The sequence below is a fragment of the Lingula anatina genome, chromosome 7 (genome assembly GCF_051362555.1).
Source record: "Lingula anatina isolate TDL-2025a chromosome 7, LinAna3.0, whole genome shotgun sequence".
Taxonomy (NCBI): domain Eukaryota; kingdom Metazoa; phylum Brachiopoda; class Lingulata; order Lingulida; family Lingulidae; genus Lingula; species Lingula anatina.
Window position 1 is genome coordinate 13755896 of NC_141773.1, and position 25216 is coordinate 13781111.

The window sequence follows — 25216 nt, forward strand, 5'->3', positions numbered from 1 at the left end:
GATCAAATGAGCAGATCTGTGACAGCCAAATGTTAATGGATGCTCTGTATTTATTTTGACATTTTACTGCAATACCGGCAAGTGCTTTCTACGCATGCGCGTTTAAAGAAATAGTTTTGCTGAAAAGTGGCGGTGATGGAAGAGAGGTGAATATTTGTGGATTTACAAATAATACTACGTATATGTTGCTTGATCGTGGGCGGATAGAATATCCACAATGCCTTCGGAAAAGGTAGGTATCAATAAGCAAGATTGTGGCTTGAGCAAATGCACCATGCGCCTTTGAATTTCATAGTTTACTCTGTTGCTACGAACACGAAACTGTAAATGTCTGCATACCCCTGCTCAGCCACTGAATTGTACTGTCATAGAAGTTGCAAACAGTTGAGATGTAGACGCGTCAGTTTTTGTAAATCCTGCCTACTGGCGTCTGTTTGATGAAGAGCGTGATTTTTCGTCCACCACAGATAATTAATTGTCATAGAATACGTGATGCGTTGCCAAAGTCTGTTGAATGATTTGATATGACACACAGTGTATTGCTAACGTTAATACCAGTTAATTGTATCTTTCCCACAGAGACAAACACAACAGAACTGAAAATTGCTAACACTGTCATATATCTTCCACCACCATGACAGCGGTTCTTGCCATTGCTTGCATTAGAGCCTGTACATGCCTCCTTCATAGTCAACATATTTTTAGATACCATTGATAAAACAGAAACATTGCTTTATTTAAGTGCTACTTGTAAGTAAATTGTATTTAGTTATAACATAAAATTATTCTTAACAATATTTATTTACTATACTGTATGTATTTTTCAGCGACGTACAAAAGAAGACACATGGAAAGAGGCAGATTTAAAAAAATCTATCAAGGTAATGTTAATAGGAAGGACACCCTTCCAGTAGATTACAGTTGAAGACATGAAAAGTGTTATGAATGTCTTTATTGACTATAGAGAAATACAACTCTTAGTGGTCAAGAGCACATCAGATAAGAGTGTGTGTATACATGTTTTAATTGTGGAAATTTTATTTTAACTTTAAAAAATTACGTATATTTTAATATCGAATCTTTTTATTTTATCTTTCTGGAAAAAATGCAGTGACAGACTTAAATGGGCTTATTTAAAATGTTAGAATGTAATGTGCTTATTATAATTTATTTAGGATGCTCACAAAGATTCTGAGAGAAGATCAAAAGATGATCGAGACAAAAGAAGAGATAGGGATAAAGATCGAGACAGGGACAGAGATAAAGAAAGGGAAAGGGAAAAGGAGAGAGATAGGGATAGAAAAGACAGACACAGAGAAAATGGAGATTCAGGCAGTAGAGACCGTAGGAAAGATGACAGAGACAGAAAAGATAGAGATAGAAAGAAAGAAGAGGTCAGGGTTGAGTACATACATGAAGTAAAAGTGTTATTGCATTGCATTGCATTGTCTTTTTTTTTTTTTTTGCATAACTATTCATTATCATTATAAGAATTCATACATCTGTAGAATCATCGGTTTAGAACTATCCACTATCTAAGTAGAATTTTCTCATGTTAATCTGCTTTTCTGTACACTCTTTGTCTCTCTCTGTTTGACTTGTCTTGACTCTCACTTCCTTCTATCTTTTCTGTAAACTTCTCACAGTCTAGAACAAAAGCCAGCAGTAGAGTAGCTGGTGCTCTTACTGTAGCTCACTCAAGTAGAGGTAGAAAAGCTTCCCCTTTCAAGAAAACTTCTCTTCAGACAAAAAAGGTTGTATCAGTAAGTGTAATCCATGAGGATTATTATTTTTTTTTTTTGCAAAATTTTAGTTATTTTTTCTCCCTTTTTTTTCATAAGATGAAATTGTTCTAAAAAATTTCCACTTACTTTTTTCTGTAAGTTATCTGTTAAGTGACTGATGAGCTGCTTGTCAGTATTTTATTGATTACAGTGTGTTCACTGTAACATTGGACAAGTTTTAGTTACAAACTTAATCTGTGTCATTATTATTGCAGGAAAGCAAGAGACGCGATGACAAAGACAGAGACAAAAACAGAGACAGAGATCATGAAAGCAGTAGCCGTCACCGCGATGACCGACGTTCTAAGGATGATGACCGCCACAGGAGCAGCAGGGACAAAGACAACCGAGACAAAGAGGATCGAAAAAGAAAAGACGATGATCATCGGCGTGATGATAAGCGTGGCGGCAAGGATGAGGTAAATGGTGATAGAGAAAAGAGAAGCGGTCACCACAGGGAACAGGATGATAGTGATAGGAAACACAGGGATCAGGACAGGGAGAGAAAACATAGGGAAGAGGGGGAGAAACATGAGAGAGAGCATAAACGTCATGGGGAGGGGGAGAGATCTAGGGAGAGAGACCGAGAGAGAGACAGGGAGAGAGATAGTAGACACAGATCACAGGAGAATAGAAAGGTTAGTAGTATTGATTATTGGCGTCTGAACTTTTGGATGACCTACATGGCTTGTATACACTGTAAGATGATTTTGGTAACTGTTTTAATTTGATATGAAAATGAAGGAGAAAAATGAGATATGGGATACGACGTAAAACACAATTTGGAAAATGCAGTTTGCTGTGAGCAGACATTGGAAATTAAGTAGAAGGCAAAGTAGTTGTCATTTATGTAAAAATGCCCTAAATGAAGATATTAATTTATCATTATGATGAAAGCAATAACCAGAATTGTGAGATGTTTCCTGCAGAAAAACATGCAAGTTATCCAAAACCACATTCAGAGGTTCAGGTTCTCAAAAAATTTTTTCATTTTCACTAATTTTTTTTTCTTACTTTTTCTGTGCATGTTATTTATCTTTTGCGCTCCTTGTTTTTATGTTAGATATTCAACCTAAATGTTCTGTAGACTCCGTATATTTTAAACACTTATGCTTATTATAGAAAATATATATTTATTATATTTTAAAAGTATCACTTATTTTAAAATTTCTTTTATGATATTTATCAGTATGCATGTGCTGTATGAATAAGCATTTTTATCTTTTTTCCATTCTTTTCTTATGTTACTGCATTTCTAACTTTTCATTTATGACTGCTTTGGTTATTTCTGTGTGAATGTAAAGGAGGACAGTAGAGATGACCGACACAGGAAATCAAGAGATCATGACTCCAAGGTAAGACTTTCACAATGGGCAATACTGACCAGACCTTAACTGGTAATAGTCTAATTTACATCACCAGACAACTTGATCATACCCGAAATTCAGGTCAGATGCACTTTCTTTATTTTCATTTTCATTCATCCAGCTTTTGTGTTTTTGCAAAAAGTCAAGTGATGTAGTTAATAGGCCCGTCTACACTTGAATGCCAATATTGGACTTGTTTTGCAAAAGTAACAAACTGTAACTGTAACAGTACTGTTATAATATTCAAATAATGTGTAAGGGAGACAGCGGAAATGTTTTTGTGGACCAACAATGATTTGTCCCTGATCAAAGTATGCTTAGTCTTACAGTTAATGTCAACTTTGGACTCCATTTTTTTTTATTTTTTTACTTATTGTTGTATAATATTTGTTTTCTTTTGGGGATTGGAGGTGGGCTGGTATGGGATAATCTGAATGATTTACTAATAGTAGTAAGTACTAGTATGACATATGACATTATGTAAAGTGAAAATTTTGGAATGGGTTAAATGTATAAGGTTGTGATGATATTTAACTTTTGTAGTTGTTTACTTTCATATTATAGTTCTAATATATAACTTTTTAATAGGAAAGGAGGAAAGAAGATGACAGAAGGAAAGACGACAGAAGGAGAGATGATGACAGAAGAGAGAGGAGAAAAGATGATGACAGGTTCTTGAGCTTTATATTATTATATTATATTATAATTTCATTTTAAAAGTTAAGCATGCAGAGTTTCTTGCAGTATGAAGAATTATGATAAGTATTTAAATATACAACATCTTTCCTCTTTAAACGTCAAAGACGGGATTAGATTCATTTAGATTCATTTACTGTACATATCAGTTTTGTGCTGACAAGTGATTGGATGTTGGTCACTTGAAGATTAGTGGAATCAGAGCTTTTGTCATGTTTTGATCTTGTTAATATCAGTATAATTGTATTTCTGCTAATGTGTTTTCACAGAACAGTATGCCATCATGTTTTGTACTCAAACCTTTTTTAGAAGAGATAGAGACAGAGAGAAGGACAGAGAAAGAGAAAAGGAGAGAGAGAGAGAAAAAGACAAAAATCGAGAAAAAGACAGAGATAGAGAAAAAAGAGACAGAGACAGGGATAAAGATAGAGACAGAGAAAGGGATAGAGATAGGGATAGAGATAAAGACAGAAGAGAGAGAGATAAAGACAGAGACAGAAGAGAGAGGGATAAAGAAAGGGATAGAACCAAAGACAAGGAGAGAGATAGAGACAGGGAGAAGGATAGAGATAAAGAAAGAGATAGGGAGAGGGATAGAGGCAAGGAGAAGGATAGAGACAGGGAAAGGGATAGAGACAGAAGCTCCAGAGATGAGGACAAAGGCAGAGAAAGAAACAAAGACAGGAGTTCCAGAGATGACAAGGTTGGTAATTAAAAGATGAATTCACTTAGAAAATTTGTTATATACAGATGTCTGTTTAAAGCTGGACTCACTTGCATAGTGACATTGTTTTAAATTTTGCTTTAGTCAATTCTGTTTTAATAGAGCCATTGTTATTGGCTATTTGCTAGAAAACGACTGTCTAAACTACATTTAAAATGAATGTGTTCAGTCTTTAAACATTTCAGTTGATTCTGATAAGGGCAGTTTTCCAAAAGTTCCAAAAAGATATAATTCATGTAATAGTACGTTTTGTTATCTCTGCTAAGAAAGTAGAGCAGTATTGTTAATTTCGAATTTTTGCAATAAAACGCATTTACCATGTCTTCTTTGCAGCGAGAGGAGAAGTCATCTAGTCTTAAGGCAAGCAAAGAGGAAGAGTCTGTAAGTATATTTCAGACCACTCAGAATGCCTGTCTCCATATATGCTTTCACAGATGCTTTTAGCAGCATGGATATAATTTCTTTTTTGGCATTTTGTTATAAGTTAAACAGAAGTGGCATACAAATATATTGATCAGTTTGTTACAAAATTAACCAATTCTTGTTGCATTCATTTTTCATTGTCGGTGTGTTTGAGAAGTTTTGATTTGGATTTTTATCTGTAATCATTTTTGTTTAGTTGATTTGCATGTTGCTTCAAGCTTAATTGAATGAAACACATTACTATGCATTTTATCTTTGCTAAATGAATAATTTACCAAGACTATTTGAAATAATGATAAATAGATATATTTAGTCATATTTATCTGTGAGAGTTTGACAGATAATTTGAAAGAAAAAGTGAGCAAAGAGAGGAAAAAAAAGACAAACCGTTCACAGCTTTAGTTCAGCTAATTGTTTATTTGAAGCTTTTGCTTAGTTTTTTTTTTTTTTTATTTTTGAAATTTTGGATGAAGAACATATAGTTACATACATGTACATTGTTAGTCGTCTTACTGCAATGCATGTATGTTTTTTTCTTTTAATTCGTCACATTATTTATGCACACGTTAGCAGAGCACAGTGATCGAGGAAGTGTCAGAGAAGTCGGAGCTGAAGGAGGAGAAGGAAGTAAAATGGGGTGGCGCAGATGACGCGGGTGCTGACGAGGAAGAGCAGGGTTACGATGATTATGATGATGACTTTGAGGTACAAACAACAGGCTGCTAGTACTGTAGACACAGTGATTGTTGAATATATTGGCTTGTTTTATTTTACTTTAATATTGAATATTTTGTTGTTTATTAAACAGAATATTGATTTTTGTGTTGAATTGAATGTCAGTGAAAAAAAAATAGATGGCATGATACCTGTAATTAAAGGACAGAAATGCATGTAGGTGGACGGATGCTGTGAAATTTATTATGTGACAGTAAATAAAAACAGGTGTATTGTGCAACATCAAAACTATCTGAAATATTTATGGCTCCACAGATATTAACTTAAAGATACTAGTACACATATGATGATTTTATATAATGGATATGACTGTTTCTCGTAGGATTATGATGATGACTTTGAAGATGAAGAAGAAGATTCTGCAGATGCTAGAGCTGTAAGTATCTAATGTGACATGCACAGAGTTACTGGTCATTAATATAGATTTGAACACTATTTCAGACAATTGTGTTAAGCCATATTTCAGTAAATTACACTTTTTATTGGATATGAGAAGCAGATTTAATGAAGAATTATTTTAAGTTCGCAGGCAGTTGTCAGTTGACAAGTAGTATCTGTGACGAGCAGCATAATATTATTCAATAACATAATCCTTAGTAAGGCTTGCATGTGCAACACTCAAGTATGCTAGCCAAATGAAAATGCCAACCACAAATTCTTAGGCAAAAATCAGTTACTTATAACATTTTGTAAAGGCAATGTTATTTCCCTAATTTAAGTTATGACCTAGACTGGACTCTACATAAAATGAGGTCAGCAGATTTGACAAACTTGTGCAAAGATGAGATGGAGTGCTTCACCAGTTCTTTCATAGAGAGAACATTGTTCCACTATAACAGCAGGGAGGGGGGCACTTGAGTTTTTAGACCCCCTCCCCCCAGATATACCATATACCCCTTTAAGAAAAGCATTCCTATAGAAAGCCTGATAATATAATTGTAATATTACATAAAGAGTGACCTTTGGATTCCCCCCCCTCCCCCCTCAATGTAATCAACATAGCAGTATTAAAGACCCCTGATTTTGAACATTTTTTCCTCTTAAAGGTTCCACTGAAGGGCCTTTCCCCCCGGTTACAGCAAGTGGCTCACTGGAATGCTGACAATGCTGTAACTATACTTCACCTGTTTAGATGTTTTAGCCATTAGATACATAGATAATATACACTTCTATGGCTACATAGAGTGGCATAGGCCCTAATTATGCACTAATGTAGAGGAAGTTATGTACTACTTGCTATATGATATAGATTGTCTGTTGTAGAAACTTTTTATATGCTTTTGGTATGCTAATGCCAGGGCATGGAAAGGGCTTTGAATGTGTACTAGACATATGAACCTTCCTGATATGAGTGTGTAACTTTATAAAAACAATTGGTTTAAAAAAAGGAAGAAAGAGACACATTTCGAAGTTCTCCCCATTTGTGAACTTGAAGTAGTTTCACACCCTTAATTTCTACTTGTCTTTTTGGGCTTCGTGATATAACTGATTCTATTACATTTTTATAATATCGATTTACAATTTCAGATCCTAACTAACCTTGCTTAATTATATAGCTTATAATAAGTAGAAAAATGCTTTTATGGACGCACTGTGCTGTTACTATTATCTTTCTTATAATTTTAAACTTTTAATAAAAGATTTGCCTGCTTTGCCTAAAAATATTATTCTATGAACAGTCAACCTTACTTGACTGTTATATAATTGCCTAAATATGTTATAGTTGATTATTCTGTTTTTTATTATTGGTTATTTGATAAGCCAATTGTAATTAAGTTAAGTTCATCTTTGTTTTACACAGCAGAAAAGTTTTATTATTATTTTTATTTATTTATTTATTTATTTATTTATTTATTAATTTATTTATTTATTTATTTATTTATTTATTTATGTACTTTCATTTTGCTGTTACAGTTGTACAATCTTAAGCACAGTCCATTTGTAAAAATGAGTTACTGAAAGCATAATTATGTAAACATAATTCCCCATAATGTTTAACCTTTCGTTTCAGACAAGAGAGGAAATGGATGAGGTATTAAAGGCAATGAATGAGGAGAATGCCAGGCTATTGAATGAGTCACGTAGGAGTGACTGGTCCAGTACAGTAAGAATTTTTATAATGTTTTCTATCTATGATTCACACATAAGTAATTTGCCCAATCTGATAACTCTTCAAATTTATTTTACTCTTCCTGTAACAGAGACCTGGATACAGAGGTTGGCAGTGCTCAAATTTTTATTATGTTACACAGTATGACTATATTTGTGATACAGTTTATGATTAATATATAATTCATTGAGAAGTGATTTTTTTTCAGGTGCGCGTTATCTTGGTTATAACATACATGCACACGCACGTGCGCACACACACACACACACACACACACACACGATAGTGCTGAATCACTGATGAATAAAATATAACATTTACCATGTTCAACTTAGTAGTTTGTTAAATGAACCGCCATCATGATAAAAGCTCAAACACTATATGATCACTATCAGAAATATGAAATGTCCTAATTTCAGCCTGACTCAGACGAGAACACAGACAGCCGGAGAGCAGATCAACCAGTCAAGAGACCAGTTACAAGTAGAAGTCGGGGATTCATCAACTTTGTTTCAGCCAAACAACGCCAGATCTCAGACAAGGCTGCGTCAAAGGCACGACGGCGTGGCCAAGAGTTGCTGCAGCTTATTGAGCTGGATGTGGCAAATTTTAGTCTGTTTGACCTCCCTCCAGTGAAAGAGTATGAACTGTATATGAGGAATTTTGGGAGCATGAATACTAAACAGGTACCAGTGTGAAATGTGTGCCTTTTGTGTGGGTTAAAACAGTTATAAGTCTGTAGATTTATTACAGTCACATTTTTGTATCATTTCAACTGATTCTTCTTCCTTCAAGTGGTTTTGTTTTTTAATTATTTCTGAATTCAGTTTTGACGAGACATACTTGATTTTTTTATTTTTATGGTTTTCATAGAAGAGCACATTGCTTTCGGTATCAACTTATTATGCTCTCCCCCCCTTTTTTTTAAATTAAAGCCCCATAGACTTGACAGTAACGAGAATGAAGATTCATTAAATTTATTTGTTTAATAGTATTTAATTTATTTATCATTTCTAGTGTTTTAAAGTATTATTTATCATTTTGTCCAGGCCTACATACAGACCAATGAAGACAATATAGATCGTGACATTCAGACAGAAGAGATTGAAACCAAAGAAAAATGGTGCCAGCACCCACCAGAAGACCTAAAGGGATCAGGAGGTTTCACATTAACTCATTTCTCATTTATAAAAGAATAGACAGTTTAAGGAAAAATAGCTCAGTCGGAAATAATTATGAAACGAACTTTAAAACAAACTTTTTTACCTAAAATTTAATTGAAACAGAAGGACAATAGTTATAATATCACCAAATAATAAATTCTTAGAGGGGTTAATAGAATATATATTTGAAAGAACTTTTAAAATTAAAAGGGCAAACGCTTTACCTGCTGGTGCCCCAGTAATAGGGTTTCAATTATAATTGCATTACAGAACTCTCAGACAATTCAGTACTGTGAATTTTTTTTTCATAACTGTTTCTTTAACTATGACCCTTGTGTTATCCAGGTGATGATGAAGAAACTGAGAAAAGTGTGGATTCCAGTGGGAAAGTGGACTCTGTCAGGCTGACTAAGTTCTTGCAGCAGTCATTACAGGTGAGTAATACTAATTGATAGATTTATTTTATTATTTTTTTAAAGATATAAACATATAAATGGTAAGTCAGTGTGCTTACATCCTCGTGCATTGCTGGTTCTTTTTTAGGCTCAAGTGAAGCTTACTCTCTGAAATACTTCCTCTGGGAGCATCCAGTAATTTTTTCCACATCTATCCAAATAGACAAAGTATTATATGCTGTTCTAGCTTGCAAAAACGTTTCAGAAGAACAGCCAGTATTTAAATTCATATTTATACATGTACATTATTTGTTGCAGTGAACTCAGAAGACAGTCTAAATCTGCCCCTGTATAACCTATACTGTTTCCTATTCCAGGTGGTGGCAATCTTATTAGAAGAGGACCAGGCAGAGAGGAACCAGGCCGAGGTGTTGGCCAGTAGAAGTAACACGTCCTTCAGTGAAAGCACCATATCTCTGACACAGCCATCATTCTTAGCAGGTACTTGCCACTTAGCAAATACAGGCCTTATAAACGGATTAGGCATTATTTTAATAAGGGCACTGCATGTCAATAACTTTTAAATCCCAATAGAAAAATAGAACTAAGTTCTTAACTATTAATGTGCATATATGTTTTTTTTAATTGATAAATAAATGGTTATAGTTTCAGTGGTTCAGATAGTGTCAATGTTGAGAAGCAAATGTTTTATTGACTTTCCTCTTTAACTTTACAATTATATTTTTATTGTAGACCGTCCAGTGTTACAATGCCATTTCTCACCTGTCCAGAACAACTTACTGTTAGCTGTTCATGGACCTCCATCAGGGGTGAGTACGAGATGTGATCTACTGTGTTGCATCTTTGGTTGACTTAGAATATAGAACAATTTTGAATTTTGAGTGCATGAATGCTTGCATGTGATGGCTGCATACAGGTGAATTATAGTGTTATCATTTAGAATGATATACTAGTTATTTTGATGAACTCTCTCTCTCTGATATGTAACCTTTGCTGTTTCTTACAATCTTCTAGATCAGATACAAATACAGAAGAGTGAGAAGGGTAAACGTTTGGTTCATTAAGTTCCAGTTAAACTGATAAATTATTTGACACCCAATTGAGATTTTATGTGTATGTTATTACTAAATTTTTAAATTATTATTCTTTTATTGGACTTAGAAAAATTACATCGAAATGCATTGTAGTACATCTAAGTCCAGTAAAGTTTTGATAAAAATTAAAATATTTGTTGGTCTGATACAACTACTGAATATTACATCAAGATCTGTAAACTAAACCTAGTCTAAAGTGCATGAAGCCACTATTTGTGACTTTGCTTATAGTCCATTTGTTGAAGAATTTTAAGCTGATGTGTTAGTACAAAATTGAAATTATTATAGAATGTCTACTAATAAAAATGTTTCTGGTTACTTTTGATTTTTTTTTTGGGTACTAACTTGCTATTTTATTAACTAGTATATTCCTTTACCTCATATCATTTCATGCAGTTTGATTAATACTGGATCTGAATGACATGTTATGTTGAAATTTTGGGGAAAATTTTTTTTTCCAAGGTCTTTTAAAAAAATTTTAAGATTACATAATAATACAAACACTTTCAGAATTCTTTTCACTCTAGCATAACCACACACATGCACTACTTACAGCATCTGAAATACTACTGAAAAATACAAGTTGCGTCTAGAGGGATATTTCCTCATTTTCTCATCCTTTCAAATTCCTAGTGTACATAGAATCATATTGTGATATAATTATCATAAATTTAAGTTAATAATTAATTATGGAAGTGTTGCTTGTATTTGATAGGGCTCTCGTATGGAGTTAGCTAACAAGGGAATGATCTCTTTATGGAATACGAATGAACCGTCCAGACCTAAACAGTAAGTATAATGGTTATAACTGACTAAATTAAAAAAAATAATAACCATTTAATGTGTTCTTGAAACAGTGTTAAGACTTTGGTGCTGTAAATTTTGGCATAGGAAAGGTTATGTACTGAGTCTAAGAAATACTAATTAAATGTGATTTTTCTTTATTTCTGAAATGAGTAATTTAATGGTTAACATTTTTTTGTACTCATGACTATTATTTTTATTTTAATTATTATTATTATTATTATTATTATTGTTTTATGTATTTTGTAGGATTGTCTAGTAATATGAAAGTGATGAATTTTGTTTTTTTTTTAACTATCCAGCATTTCCTGTATGTGGTATGATACATTTTCAGAATTCTCACCTGTGAGTCTCAGCCCACCTGTTGCTGTTTTAGTCCAGAAAAAGCCACCTTGGCATTTGCAGGCATGGTGAGTTTGGTGCCCCTCCCCCTCCAACTTTTTCATCTCATTGACATATTCCAAGCTTGATTTAAATTATGCAAGTCCCTGCATAAATTATTCTCCCCCACCCAATCTTCAACTTCTTCATTTCTTCATCTTATTCTTACGTTGACTTGTTCCAGAGTGTCACTGATTGAAAATATCCAAACACCAGTCTCTGCATGAATTACCCCCACCTCTAACTTATTCTTTTCATTCCTATGTTGATATATTTCAAGCTTGATTGGAATTATCCAAACACCTGTCTCTGCACAAGTCTTTTTGCCTCCCCCCTTCCTCCATCAGGTTTTTCACATCATTAAAACCAATAGAGTCTGTTGTATTGGGTCATGTCCAGAACTTATCTCTGATTGATAACTTATCATTTGAAAGAGACTTCAGCTTCATGTTATACAATGATTGTTAATTTGGTTTTAAATGAGGTGAAAAAACATATTTGAATCTTGCCTGGTATTTACAATCTCCTCCTAAATTGACCCCCCTCCATTCCCCCCTAGTGTCTTCACCTCACCCCTATGTTGCTGTGTTTCAGACTGATGGTTCTCTGGTAGTATGGGACCTGAGGGAGCCAGCCTCCATGCACCATGTTTACAGAACAAGAGAGGAGGAGTGGCTGCTCAGGAAGCCAACATATTTTACAGGTATAGAACGGATATTATTATGAGATGTTATTCACCAAGCTGAGACAGATAATTAACTGAGAATTTGAATTGGACTTATATCAAAACTGGATTTTGTATAGTTATTAATGACGTAATGAAATTTTTGCAGTAACTGTAGTTTTAGGTTAATTTCTCATTATTTACATTTTTTCTTTGGACAATTTCATTTAGATTTGGACTAGTAGTTTTTTAAAGTGATGTAAGGTCTGTAAAAAAAAAGGTACTGGCAGGAACATGTTTCATAGTTCCTATTCTATTTCTTGGTTGTATTTTGTTTTCAGCTGGAATTCTTGGTGAAGAAAATCACCACAGTCCTGTGACAACTGTGATACCTATAGTGTCTGCAGCTGATAGGTAAATAATGGGGAAAAAATTGTAAAACAGTAAAACTGAACCTTTTACCTACATACTTTTTCTTGCCATGGGTGAACTAGTTTGAAGAGACTGATGGATTTTTGTGAATACTGCCCAAAACATATGAGATAAAGATATTTCAAATTGGTTATTTATTATTAATTAAAGTCTTAAATTAAGCCTTCCTCTGGCGCGAGTTGAAAAAAGAAATGCATTTGCTGTTGATATTTGCAGTGATTTTTTTCTTGCTATTTTTCAGTGCCAAAGCATCTGTGATGAGTGCAAAGGAAACTGATTTCGGGACAGGCCTGTCATTTCAGCTTGCCTCTGCAGAGGAGAATGCCTGGGTGCATTTATGGGTACGGACTCACAGACTTGTGGTGAACTGACAGCCTAAGACATTGACTGCCTAAAATATACTTATGATTATTGAAGAAATGGAGCTAGAGGTTAAGGATTTTGGAATGTAACCGATGAATTAAAAAACAAAACAAATAGCATGATCCCTGGTTTTTTCCACAAAAGTCTGGGGAAAACTTAACCGTATCAGTTTTTTTGTTCTCTTTAGTATAAAACACATGAAGTATGATATGTATTTCTTATATATATGTATATTCCAGGTGGTTGCAGAGATCAGTAATCCTGACGAGGCTGGCTCAGAGTCAGATCTGGGACTGGCCCCTGGGGGCAGAGTTAAACTGTTGAAAAGTTCATCTTGCAAGTTGGAAAACCCTACAAGGTAGGCACCGGGCTTTGATTTGACAATGATGATGGTGATATATAATTAACTTCAATCATTGCAAATTACACATCCACTTTATTTATTTATTTATTTGTTTATTTATTTATTTATTTTGTTTTTTTATTTGTTTGGTTTTTTGTTGTGCATATGTTTCTTTTAAAATTATCATTCTTTCAGTCAAGTGTTCTGTCACCTAAGCAATCAGATAAGCAGTCTCAGCTAAATTAATTTATCATTTTTCTTTTATTATTTATTATTATTAATTAATTAATTAATTGGTTTCAATTTTCTTTTCCAGAGATGTCAGGCTCAAGTCTAGTCTCCGTGCTCATGAACTGGCCCTCTCCCCAGCAAACCCGAGCAACTTTTATGTTGGAACTGACTCAGTAAGTTGTGGTTAGAGTTTCTTTCAGATAAGAACTACTTTAGACCAAAAATTTACCCAAAATCAGACCACCAGAGATTAATTGATTGATAAAGGATGGAGTAGAATGTATACTTCAGAAAGCAGAACTTATAATTTCAAAGTTCCTTGTGCTTATATATAACTTAACTTTGTGTGTGTGGTACATTGATTAAATTAAGTAGTTTTTAAAGTAGTTTTGCATTTAAGTTTTTAGTTTTTTAAGTAGTTTTGCATTTAATTGTATGATGATTTTTTTAAAAAGCACAATTTTTAGTTTTAAATAAGAGTTATCCCTGGAAGTCTTAGATGTGTGTGTGTGCACTTGCATATCCACATTTTAGGCATTTTTATTTATCTTACATACACATAAACTTCACCTGAATCCTTTTCGTTTTCATTTAGAGTAAATAAAACCGCAGCAGCAGTTTTTGTTTCCTTTTTAAAGGATTATTATATGTATATTATCTTTTTTCCAGGGTTATGTGTATCATGGTGTGAGATCTGGTGGCAAAGCTGTGCCCAGAACATATAAGGGAGAAGTAGGTAAGGGCATGGTTGCTGTAGAGCATGAGCATACATTTATTATTATTATTATTATTAATATTATTATTATTATGTAAGTTTTGCCTTATAAGTCAAGTTTACTACCCACGTCTATGTAATCAGGTGGCCCATTTCAGCATCTACAGACTGATACTTTTTACCTGTTACTGTTGTCTGAAGCAAGCTACCACCCCCTTCTAGATAGAATAAAACTAGCATATAGGAGTTGACCTTCCAACACAAATTGTTGGTACCCATCTCTACACCAGGATGAAGAGGAGGCAATGGGTATAAAGTGATTACCTTAACCTCCATGCCATGAATCTCCTGACTCTATGTGTCCTGCACTTTAAATACCATGTAGACTTCTCTCATTTTTAGTACTTCTTCCTTTCTGTAGCTTTTTGATACAAACTATGCATTCTGTTATATTCCAGATGCTCCTGTTCCAGTGACATGTTTAGACTTTCCTCCATTCAGTCACCAGTGTTTTCTGGTAAGACTCAGAACAGTGTATTGGTACAGTCACTGTGTTAGACTTTTCTTTGCATAACTCATTTTGGGTGAAAGAGGTAGAAAAAGAAAGCTCTTAAGTAATAGTTTATGAAAAAGACATAGTTTTTTCTAATTTAGATTCATGTCCCCAGTACATCATTCTACTCTTTGAATGAAAAAGTGGATGAATACAAATATATTCATTGTCTCAGTGAAGAAACTCGATTGAAGTAGGAAATAAGTTAACATAGTACATGAGTATTTTCTAACTGCACATTATGTTCTTTTGGTTGTATGGGTTTTAATTAAAAAAAAAAACTAATTTGACATGAGAAAAAAATTCAATCTTCAGGCTGGATGTGCAGACGGCAGCATTAGACTTCACAACCTCCATTTGGAGACACCTTTGGTCACATGGTTAAATTCGACCAATGGGAATGCAGTTCAGGTGATACGGTGGTCAAGGAGTCGTCCTAGTGTGTTCTATGTCCTTGATGCAGCAGCCAAACTTCACGTCTGGGATCTACTGAAGGATGATGCTGCACCTGTGAATACAGAGACCTTTAGTCAGGATAGGTCAGAGTCCTAAAAAGCCATTTTTTAATCTGTGAAATTGTAACAGTTTGTTGTGTCATGTCTACAACTTTTCTCTGATTAATAACTTATCGTAAAAGGACTTCAGCTTTAGGTTGTACAATGTTTGTTATCACAATTGTATCCTCAGGAAATGAGCTTAAAGAACATATTTGAATCTTGTGTCTTGTGAATAATAGTTCCTATATGTTTAGCAATTTGTATTTTCTAATTGTTTTTCAGTTTGTGTACGTTTTCGCTGTCTAGTGACCACAGTGCAACAGGAATGGGACTCCCAAACAGAAAAGCTCAGATGGTCAGTATGCCAGCACATTGATGTTATTATTATTATACAAGTCAGATATATACAATAACAGTTTGCAATAATACCAATTTTAATTGCTATTATTTAAAACTGTTATTGTAGTTAAAATATGTAGTTAAAACTATATATGAAGATTTTTATTCATGTTAGGGAAAATTGATTTTTCTATTTATCTAATACTTCAAATCATGCAATAACTGTTATCATAAAAAAGTATTAGACATCTGAAATGTCTCAGTTCATTGTCTCAGTTGCTGATATGTCTCAGTTGCAAATGGCCATTTCTGCATGTTTACATTTGGTTTGTTGCCAATGGTTTGTTTTTGTCAAAAGCAACCTTAACCTTGGAAATGAGTATTATAATTTTTTTGTTATACTGAAATACAGTCCAATCAATTTACCACATAACTATAATTAATTATTATTTATCAAATTATATTTACCATATTAACAGTGTTTATATTATTTGGTGCAGGTGGTGAGTTTCAAGAGAGGAGGGATGGATGTTCACACTCTGAGTCAACACTTAGTAACACAGCAAGTAGGAGAGCTGGAGGAGTTCCTGAAATATGTGGATAAAGTACTTTAGATTGACTCTAGAAATGTTGTATTTATTTATTTTATTTTATTTTAATGTTTATGCTCTTTTTATGTTCATGACCCATTTTTTAAATGAATATACAGCAAATGGCTTATAGAATCTGATGACAACTTCCGTCCAGATGCGATTTTTTTTTATTTCTTTACATTTTCATTTAAGTTACTAAATGGGTCTAGAATGGTTGCTGGTGGAAGGAGACAGCTTTTGCATTTATTGGTTCAGGAATATATAGACAGGCAAACAGTTACATTAAGAATAGGAACTGTCAACAAAGTATGGTGTTGTAGCATGCATCTATACTCAACATTGTAGATGTTATAGTAACTATACAGTTATTTTTGTAATTTATGGTTCCCCATTTGAAATTATATTAAGGTGTTTGAAACTTATTATTTGTCTATGATAATTTAAGCACTCACATTATAGAGATGGAAGTGTGAGGCAAACTTTTTATTGAGGAATAAAGTTAACATGACCGAAGAAAAATTTGGTTTATGAGATGTCCTTAATAAAGCCCCCATATTGTGTTTACCCAAACAAGACTACTGATCAGTTGCATTGAGTATTGTGATTGAATTCTGAATGAATAATCAATCATAATACTAGCCATTCTTCTTGTTTTACTAACATTGTTGTTAATAAGGCAAATCCTCTAGTGCAGGGGAGTGCACTACAGTGAAATTCTTCAAGTTCACTGCCATGAATGGTTATGCCAGGGGACTCCTGAATTTCCCTGTCATGAATAGTCATGCTGGAGGACTCCTGGATTTTCCTGTCATGAATAGTCATGCTGGAGGACTCCTGGATTTTCCTGTCATGAATAGTCATGTTGGGGGATTTCTTGAGTTCACTATCCTCCACCAGGGTCACTGGTTGATTTTTCACTACAGTAGATATTCACAGGTATTTCTCTTGCTAATTCATGACACAATTCTCCTCTGTAATTCTCTTGTGCAAAAAATTGTACAAGATAAATCAGTGGCCCTGGGAGAGGGTTGGATTTCTTCATAATGAATAAAAAAATAGGGTAATTCTTTAAATTCCCTTCCAGCAGAATTGGAAAGGAACTCTGAGGTTTGTTTTCATTTAGATCTGATTCCATTTCTTGTAGCTTTGAAATTTTATGTTTAATGTGTTCTTTATTCAGCATTATAAGCATATAAGTTTGAAGACAGAAAGTACTGTGAATTTGCAATAGTTTCTTATAACAAAAGTTTCTGTTGTGCATATTTCTTAAATGCCACATTAAGTTGGAAATACTACCACAGGATTGGTTGGTGTTGATGTTATATCTGTTGTATATATTAATATATAATTATAAAGTATAAATGAAATGTGTATATAAGAATAAGATCAACTTGTTAACTTGAACTGGTCAGTCAGTCAATGTTTAAAGTGTTCATCGTAATGGATAATCTAATTATGGTACATGTATGACATTCCAAGAAGAGGAAGATACTGTGGAAAGTATCAATTTTTCATTGTTTGAATAAATCTATATGATAAAAACTTCAGACTTTGGTTTTCTTTAAGAGAAATACCAACAATTATGATAAATATTTGGTTTATATACGGCCCTAGCTGGCACTTTCTTTACAGTATATGGTCATTTGATACGAAATGAATTAAATATTTCATTATTAATTTCATTATTACGTACAAACACACAATATGCATTATTGTAATCAATCACAATTCAAAAATTACAAAAACATTTTGAGAGAAGATTATACTGGTATTATTTGCAAAAACTTAACATATTTTATTGACTTCAATTAAATGTGCCTGTTATGTATTAAATAAAGAAAAAATGGGTGTGTTTGAATAAAAATTCAGACTAAACAAAATGCTGCTGGTTCGATTACGAGATTCCCCCGCCCACCCGCCAGCTTCCTGTGTTTGTTCAACCATTAACCTCAGCAGAAATGCAGTAATAAATTTGAATTTTGTGTACTTAAAAAAGAGCAAGCAACAGGAAAAAATATATACGCCCGAAGAAAATTTGCAGGTAATAACTAAGCAAAGGTATCACCCTGACCATAATTTTAAAATGTGTTAGTTGCGATCTAGTTGTGAACCCAAATGCATCCGTCTTCAAGTGTGAAAACTAGGTCAATCTTAAACCCTGTATCCGGTACCTTAATGCTCAGTCACGCTTCACCGAGCTTGAAGAGGGAGGGATTCCCTCGTAAGACTTGTAGATCGCAGCAGATTCGAAATCGTGAGTTATTTAAATACCCTTTACTACCGGTTTTAGGTGTTAACTAAAGTAATTTTTGGCTCAGTTTACACACTTATATTGTACGCCAGTGCTTCTTTTAGCGCAATGACTCGATCCCACAACCATATACCCTGTATTTCTGACAGTGTAGATAGATATTTAAAAAATATATGATATTGTACAACCCAGTATAGCAATACACCTACTTGTCTCGTACAAGTTTTACGCTGACTACAGGTAGATCGAGTCAGTGCTTGAAATAGACGGCTTCTTCCGAAGAACTCCTGCATGCCCTGACATACTAGTACCTGTACCAGTACATGTATTTGCATTACTTTTTAGAATGCTTGGATTGAGGAAGTTTTGAATCCAACATGGCAACGTCTGACCCTTTCTCTGATCCAGACCCTGAGACTGCAGCAGAATCAGAGCCCAGGGCCATGGAAACAGAGGTAGATAGTGCTTTGTTGCAGGTGACATGCATGTGCAGAGTGCATGCAATTTAAAGAGGGTGCTGTGGAAATTTCACAGCAGGTACACAATAATATTACAAAACTCAGTTGTTTTTATAGTAGATTTAATAAATTTGATAGCTTACTATATAGGGTACCAGTACCGGAATTTTCGTAACATATATTGGCATTTTAATTATAGCTACATGTTTTAAAGTCTTTAACTTATTCATATTCAGGGAAGAAGGAAAAGGAAAAAGAAGCCATCCTTTATGGATTCTTTTGGTATGTTTGTTTATGAATTTGATAATATATTTCTGATGAAATATATTTATGCTTTTTAAATGTATTAAATTTTCATATTGTCATTTGAATTGAAATCTTTTCCCAAAAATATAGAATATTTAATTTTCTTTAAAGTTCACTTTAAGATTGAAAATTTTATGAAGAAAAAAACAGTATTAGAGAGAGAATTCAGTATGTTTTTCATTGTACATTTCTCTAATTCTAATTTTTTGCCTAGTTGTCAATTAGAAAGTATATCATTCATGAACAAAATCAATATGATGCTTTTAAAATTATTGCTGAAGATGAATATAGTAACATGAAACATATCAAAGAAATTATATGAATAATAACCTGGTCTTCTTTTTTGTTCATTAAGGATCACTTTTATCCAGAGCAGGAAGAAGGCTTGGGTTAAAAGCTAGAAATTCTGATGATTCAGTGGAAGGAGAAGTCTCACCAGAATATGTAAGATATATGACAGAGTCAAGAATTGGCTGGTTAAAAATGATGCGGGAAAGGCTTCACACCCTTTTACAGATTGATAGGGAAAAACATCACAGTGATGAACAATTGAAAGAAATCCAAGAATGGCATGCGATTGATTATCTTATTCTTATAGATGACAACTTGCTTCCTCCTTCCATAGGTAAATGTCAGAATGTACGTTTGTTACATTTGGGATATGGTGTTTATGGAATCTCAATACCTGAAGAAATTCAAAACTTGACACGGCTTTATAAACTGCATTTGCCTAAGGCTCAGCTTGAAAGTCTACCAGATGCTCTCTTCAATATTGCTGCACTAGAGGATGTCAACCTAGAGAACAACAGATTGACTGATATTCCTGATAGTATACAAAATCTGCCAAAACTGAAGTATTTGAACATTACAAACAATAAGCTTACATCATTCCCTGTACAGCTCTGTAGCTTATCATCTTTGGAAAGTCTCCACCTTGGTTCAAATAAGCTTCATGGCATACCAAAAGAGATTAAGAATCTAAAGAATCTGGGAAGGATTTCTCTATCCAATGCAAATTTGACATCATTCAAGGAAATCTGCTGCAAAGAGATGAAGAAGCTTGAATTTTTATATCTTAATGGGAACCAAATTACAGAAATTCCACAAGATATAAAAGATCTCGTCAGTTTGAAAGAATTGGATTTGTCTGGCAACCAGATTACTGCAATACCAGATGGAATTGTACATTTGGTGGCTTTATGCAAATTATACTTTGCCCATAATGCCATATGTGACATAATGCCAGTATGTCAAAGTGAACTTTCAAATATCGAAATTTTGTCTTTTCATGAAAATGCATTAAGAAGAATCCCTGGTGAGATCGGAAACTTGTTCAAACTACGAGAGTTGTATATGGGAGGGAACAAACTGACAGAGTTACCAGATGAAGTTTGCCACCTGAGTCTACTCCGAACATTAGACCTATCGAAGAATAAACTAAGTCATCTTCCAGAGATGTTTGACCAGCTGAAGCATCTGCTCGAGAAGGACATAATCAAACGGGGATTGTCACTTGATGAAAACCCCCTCATTCAGCCCCCAATGTCTGTTTGTGAGAGAGGCATTGAAGCAATTCACCGCTACCTCAGAGATCTCCGAGCATCTCGTGCCATTAAGACTGCGCGATTACAACTCCACGTATTGGGTGAAACCACAGCTGGGAAAACCAGCCTGGTGAGAACCCTCACCTCGGGACAATCCAGTCTCACTGCAATGGCGGATAGGACAAGAGTGGTAGACCAGGTGACATATACCCCACAGGAGGAAGTCAGCCTCCATATCAATGATTTTGGAGGGCATGAAGTTTATAGAATAGTTCCCAATTTCTTCCTCACCCCAAGGGCTGTGGTGCTGTTGGTTTTAGACCTTAAAGTGTATGAGGAGAACTCCTTTGACATTTTGGTTGGTTCGTGGATCGAATGTGTTCTTGGGAAGGCACCAGAGGCACATCTCATCCCAGTGGCAACACATGCTGATATTTGCACTGACGAGGATATAGAAAGGAAGATTGCTCACCTTAATAACGCCATGGAAACACTGTTGACAAACCGACAAGGCAGCCTGCAGGCGCAAGCTCATAGTATAGCGACAAAGATACGCAGGGTAGAACAGCTACCAAATTTCCAAACTGAAGAAGGGGAGGCTTTGAAGATGGCATATGAAGAAAAGCAAGCCCAGGTGGAGACTCTGCTCACGAAGCTCCCTACAGTTGCACCCCAGCCCTATGTAATCAGCTCAAAGACTAAACAGGGCATTGATCAACTTGACCAGTACCTTCAAGAATTGGCGCGAGACAGAGGGGTCATTCTACCAGAAACCTGGTTTGACATGGTTGATGCTGTACTTAGGGCTCAACTGGAGCCACCTATTTACTTGGATGGTGCAATGCTGCAGCGACTGTGGACCACTGTAAATGCTGATGATGTCATGGCTTACATGAAAGAGGCAGGTCATGTGATGTGGTTTGAGGACAGCAACAGTCTTCGCCACACCATCTTCCACAAGAAAGAGATCGTGTTAGAACTCCTCAAGGCTGTTTTCCGTCATGATATGGCAGAGGTTGTGAACCCAAACACCCCACCTTACCAATTTCGGTTTACACCAGCCAAACTTAGAGAAGTGAAAGAAGATTTACTGCGGCGGGGGATCGTCAGTGAAGAACTTCTTCAGTGCCTTTGGGATGATTTCAAGATGAAGGACCAAGAGGTGGATACCATGCGTTGTCTGCTTACTCACCTGGAGCTATGCTATGAAGTACCTCCAGAGATTGAAGGTGGTAGCCTCAGCCTTCATTTCCCCTGGTTGTTGACATCTGACATCCCTGATACCTTGGCAACCCGCTGGCCAGACCAGGTGCCCCCTGAACAGACACAGCTGACCTTGGAAGTACACTTCAATGTGCCATGTCCCATTGGTTTCTTTGAGAGAACCTCCGTGGCACTTCACAAACATCTGGGCATCTTCAAGACAACTCGTGAAGATTGGCTGGATGGTATCGTCTCACAGGTGGCACACGACCACATCCTCCTGAGGCGCTCCAGCAACCGTATAGTGTTTGCCATCAGAGGGCCCCGACTTCCTCCAATGTGGACGTTCTTGATTAAGATGTCCGAGCAGATGGGCATGTTTGTGGACAGAGAATGGCCTGGTGTGATATGTGATATGTACCTTGTGTGCCCTCACTGTGTTCAAACACAGGTGGCTGAAGACAGCTGCACTCGATTCCCAGCAGAAGTCCTGAAGCAATATGAAGTCTCAGCAGAAAACTTTCCGTGCCAGAATGCCCCTCCCTCCTGTTTGATTCCTGCCTTCCTGGTGACCCCATATGCACCAGGTAATTCTTATATGTCTTTGTTCGATATGAAGCATTTGCTGAATACTGAAAAAAAATTAAAATGGTGTTCCCAACTATACAGTGTGTCTGATTGTCTAAGACTAAAAGTTGTTAACGTACCCATGTCAACAAGAACTAGCCCACAGTTTCACCTACTGAGAGTTTAAAGCTAAGATCAGCAAAATTACTTCTTGTAAGCAATTACTTAAGCCCCCTTTACAGTAGACGGCGTCGTTTCTGCGTCCAGCAGTACGGCCCCGTTTGAGAGTTTAAAAATTGTAATATTTTACGTGCCGACAACTGGCCGATCATTGAGCATTCATTCTGATACAAAATCAGTGCTCTTGCCTCCTTATTAAGACCACAGCGATGCCAAATTTCATGGTCGCAGAAAGGACGCTGTCCAGTGTAAAGGGGGTATTAATATTTATTGTGTTTCAGACCTGGGGTTCATGACCAGAACCAACCGTGAAGCCTTGCGGAGAATGAGGCTGAACATTGTCCATGATACAACCGAACCAGCCGTAAAGAATATTTTAGATTGGCTCAACCAGGAAGGGGTAAGCCACATTACAATAATGTAGATCCTTATATTTGTGTATATAACATGTTCATATTTTATAGGTCCATTAATATTGAAACTACCCATATGAATTCAAGAGTGGTATGATAAAATGGATATCAACTGAAATTGCTATTTTGATAAGATGAAATTTGTTTGAGATGATGCAATGAAAAAACTATGAGATGTATGGTACAAGCATAAATTTCATGAAGTTTAACAGAAAATTTATTACTTATATGTAATTTAAAATAAGTCCTTTTATGTCATGGGTAATGGTGAATTTCCCATATCCAGGTATTATCAGACAGAGAGATGGAGGATATCAGATGTATTGGTTCAACTGAAGACACCCCAGATATGGTGGCAAGACTTCTGGATATGTTGCCTGGGAAAGGTGACCGAGCTTTCCACCTTTTCTGTGAGGGCCTCAGAGACAATGGCTACCCTCACGTGTGCAATGCCTTGCTGTAAGTTAGGAGATATTATTTTTTGTAATTTATTTATTTATTTTTTTTTGTGTGACATGGTTTGGTGTCTGTTCCTTTACACTGTGCTTGAAAGAAAGAACTTCGAAAAGGGAAGCGGATTAGTTCAGTGAAGTTGTAAGTTTTTTTTTTTGAAAAATTTCATCCAAGGTGAAATGTAAGATGGAAAAGAAAATAAATTGAAAGTTGGTCAGCACAGGATGATTGATGCTTAATTTCCTTGTTTTTTTTTGGTTTTGTTTTTTTTTGTGAACTGAAGGTTTTGGAAACTAGACTAAGTACTACATTGCCAGAACTGTTATTCCAGTACCTGTAGTTATATTGACTATATGAACAAAATGTGCCTCTTTATATCAAATGATATATTTTAATATCATTTCTGAGTAAAACCAAAATTCCACTTTTCTGTTCCAGGAACCCGCCTTCAACCTAAAAGATGAGGTTTGGAGAACAGAATGGTTACATCTGAAAGATTCATTCATAAAGTGGAATTCTGAAAATTGACAATTTTTTTAGTTTTTGTGTCCAAGTTATTAACTGAACAACTTGATAAGTCAGTGTCTGCCATCTTTTCCAGGAACCCGCCTTCAACCTAAAAGATGAGGTTTGGAGAACAGAATGGTTACATCTGAAAGATTCATTCATAAAGTGGAATTCTGAAAATTGACAATTTTTTTAGTTTTTGTGTCCAAGTTATTAACTGAACAACTTGATAAGTCAGTGTCTGCCATTGATGGCACTGGTGACACACCTGTCACAATTATCATTGCCTTTATTTGACACATTATTGGTGCTTTAAGCGTAAATATATATTTTTATGTGCAGCAGTAAATCAATCTATTCAAGCAGAGATCTCTATTTATATATAAGCAGAGATTGCTATTATGTGAAATATTTTATTATGTGAACTTAAACCTCGTGCAAGGTACGTGATAAATTAAGTTAATCCCAAAACTGTATTTCTGTCTGTGTCTTAGTAAATATGTCATGACTTATATTGCAAATATAAGTAATATTACAAATGATGATAAAGAAAAAAGTGGGATGGATGCTCACATTATTTTGGTTAAATGTATTTTTCTTGGATTGGTTTTTCTACTGAAATGCCAAATTAGTCAGTGTTATTTAGAAAAGTATCACAGTAAATAGTTTGCTTGTAAGTGGTTAGCTCATAATCAGTAAATTTGTTATGTAACAATAAAATGGCTTACAAAAGTCGGTGTTCAAATGTCTATTTATATATCATTAATAAAAATGTCTGCACTTTTTGATAGAAAAAACATGCCATGACAAATCCATGAGCAATAAAATCAATTTGAAATAAACAAAGACGTGAGTTTTTCAAAATTGTTTAGTTAAGTAACAAACAGAAATAGTTAGTGTGCATATT

At 34.9% G+C, this 25216-nt stretch overlaps 2 protein-coding genes across 7 annotated transcripts; both read left to right on the forward strand.

The window, feature by feature from the left end:
• The first annotated feature begins 76 nt into the window (after nucleotides 1-76).
• On the forward strand, nucleotides 77-17581 carry LOC106177020 (cytoplasmic dynein 2 intermediate chain 1). 6 transcript variants are annotated; one of them, XM_013559651.3, is made up of 29 exons: nucleotides 78-232; nucleotides 828-881; nucleotides 1176-1394; nucleotides 2000-2422; nucleotides 3089-3139; nucleotides 3740-3822; nucleotides 4157-4550; nucleotides 4905-4952; nucleotides 5565-5699; nucleotides 6052-6105; nucleotides 6776-6838; nucleotides 7741-7833; nucleotides 8259-8525; nucleotides 8889-9000; nucleotides 9348-9436; nucleotides 9775-9898; nucleotides 10151-10227; nucleotides 11228-11301; nucleotides 11651-11726; nucleotides 12292-12400; nucleotides 12703-12775; nucleotides 13035-13134; nucleotides 13396-13514; nucleotides 13816-13903; nucleotides 14400-14466; nucleotides 14904-14962; nucleotides 15314-15537; nucleotides 15778-15850; nucleotides 16335-17581. In XM_013559651.3, the coding sequence occupies exons 1-29, from the start codon at nucleotides 218-220 to the stop codon at nucleotides 16446-16448; spliced, it is 3477 nt and encodes a 1158-aa protein (XP_013415105.2). In that variant the 5' UTR covers nucleotides 78-217; the 3' UTR covers nucleotides 16449-17581. The 6 variants fall into 6 exon arrangements, with proteins under 6 accessions (XP_086872581.1, XP_013415105.2, XP_086872578.1 ...); XM_087016452.1 differs by having other exon boundaries at nucleotides 5568-5699; XM_087016454.1 differs by having other exon boundaries at nucleotides 2000-2203.
• Nucleotides 17582-18541: 960 nt separating this feature from the next.
• LOC106177019 (uncharacterized) lies at nucleotides 18542-25044 on the forward strand. The gene is made up of 7 exons (XM_087016466.1): nucleotides 18542-18681; nucleotides 19024-19133; nucleotides 19373-19418; nucleotides 19798-22776; nucleotides 23218-23336; nucleotides 23636-23808; nucleotides 24241-25044. Exons 2-7 carry the CDS (start codon nucleotides 19056-19058, stop codon nucleotides 24257-24259), a joined length of 3414 nt encoding a protein of 1137 aa, XP_086872592.1. The 5' UTR covers nucleotides 18542-18681; nucleotides 19024-19055; the 3' UTR covers nucleotides 24260-25044.
• Nucleotides 25045-25216: the final 172 nt, after the last annotated feature.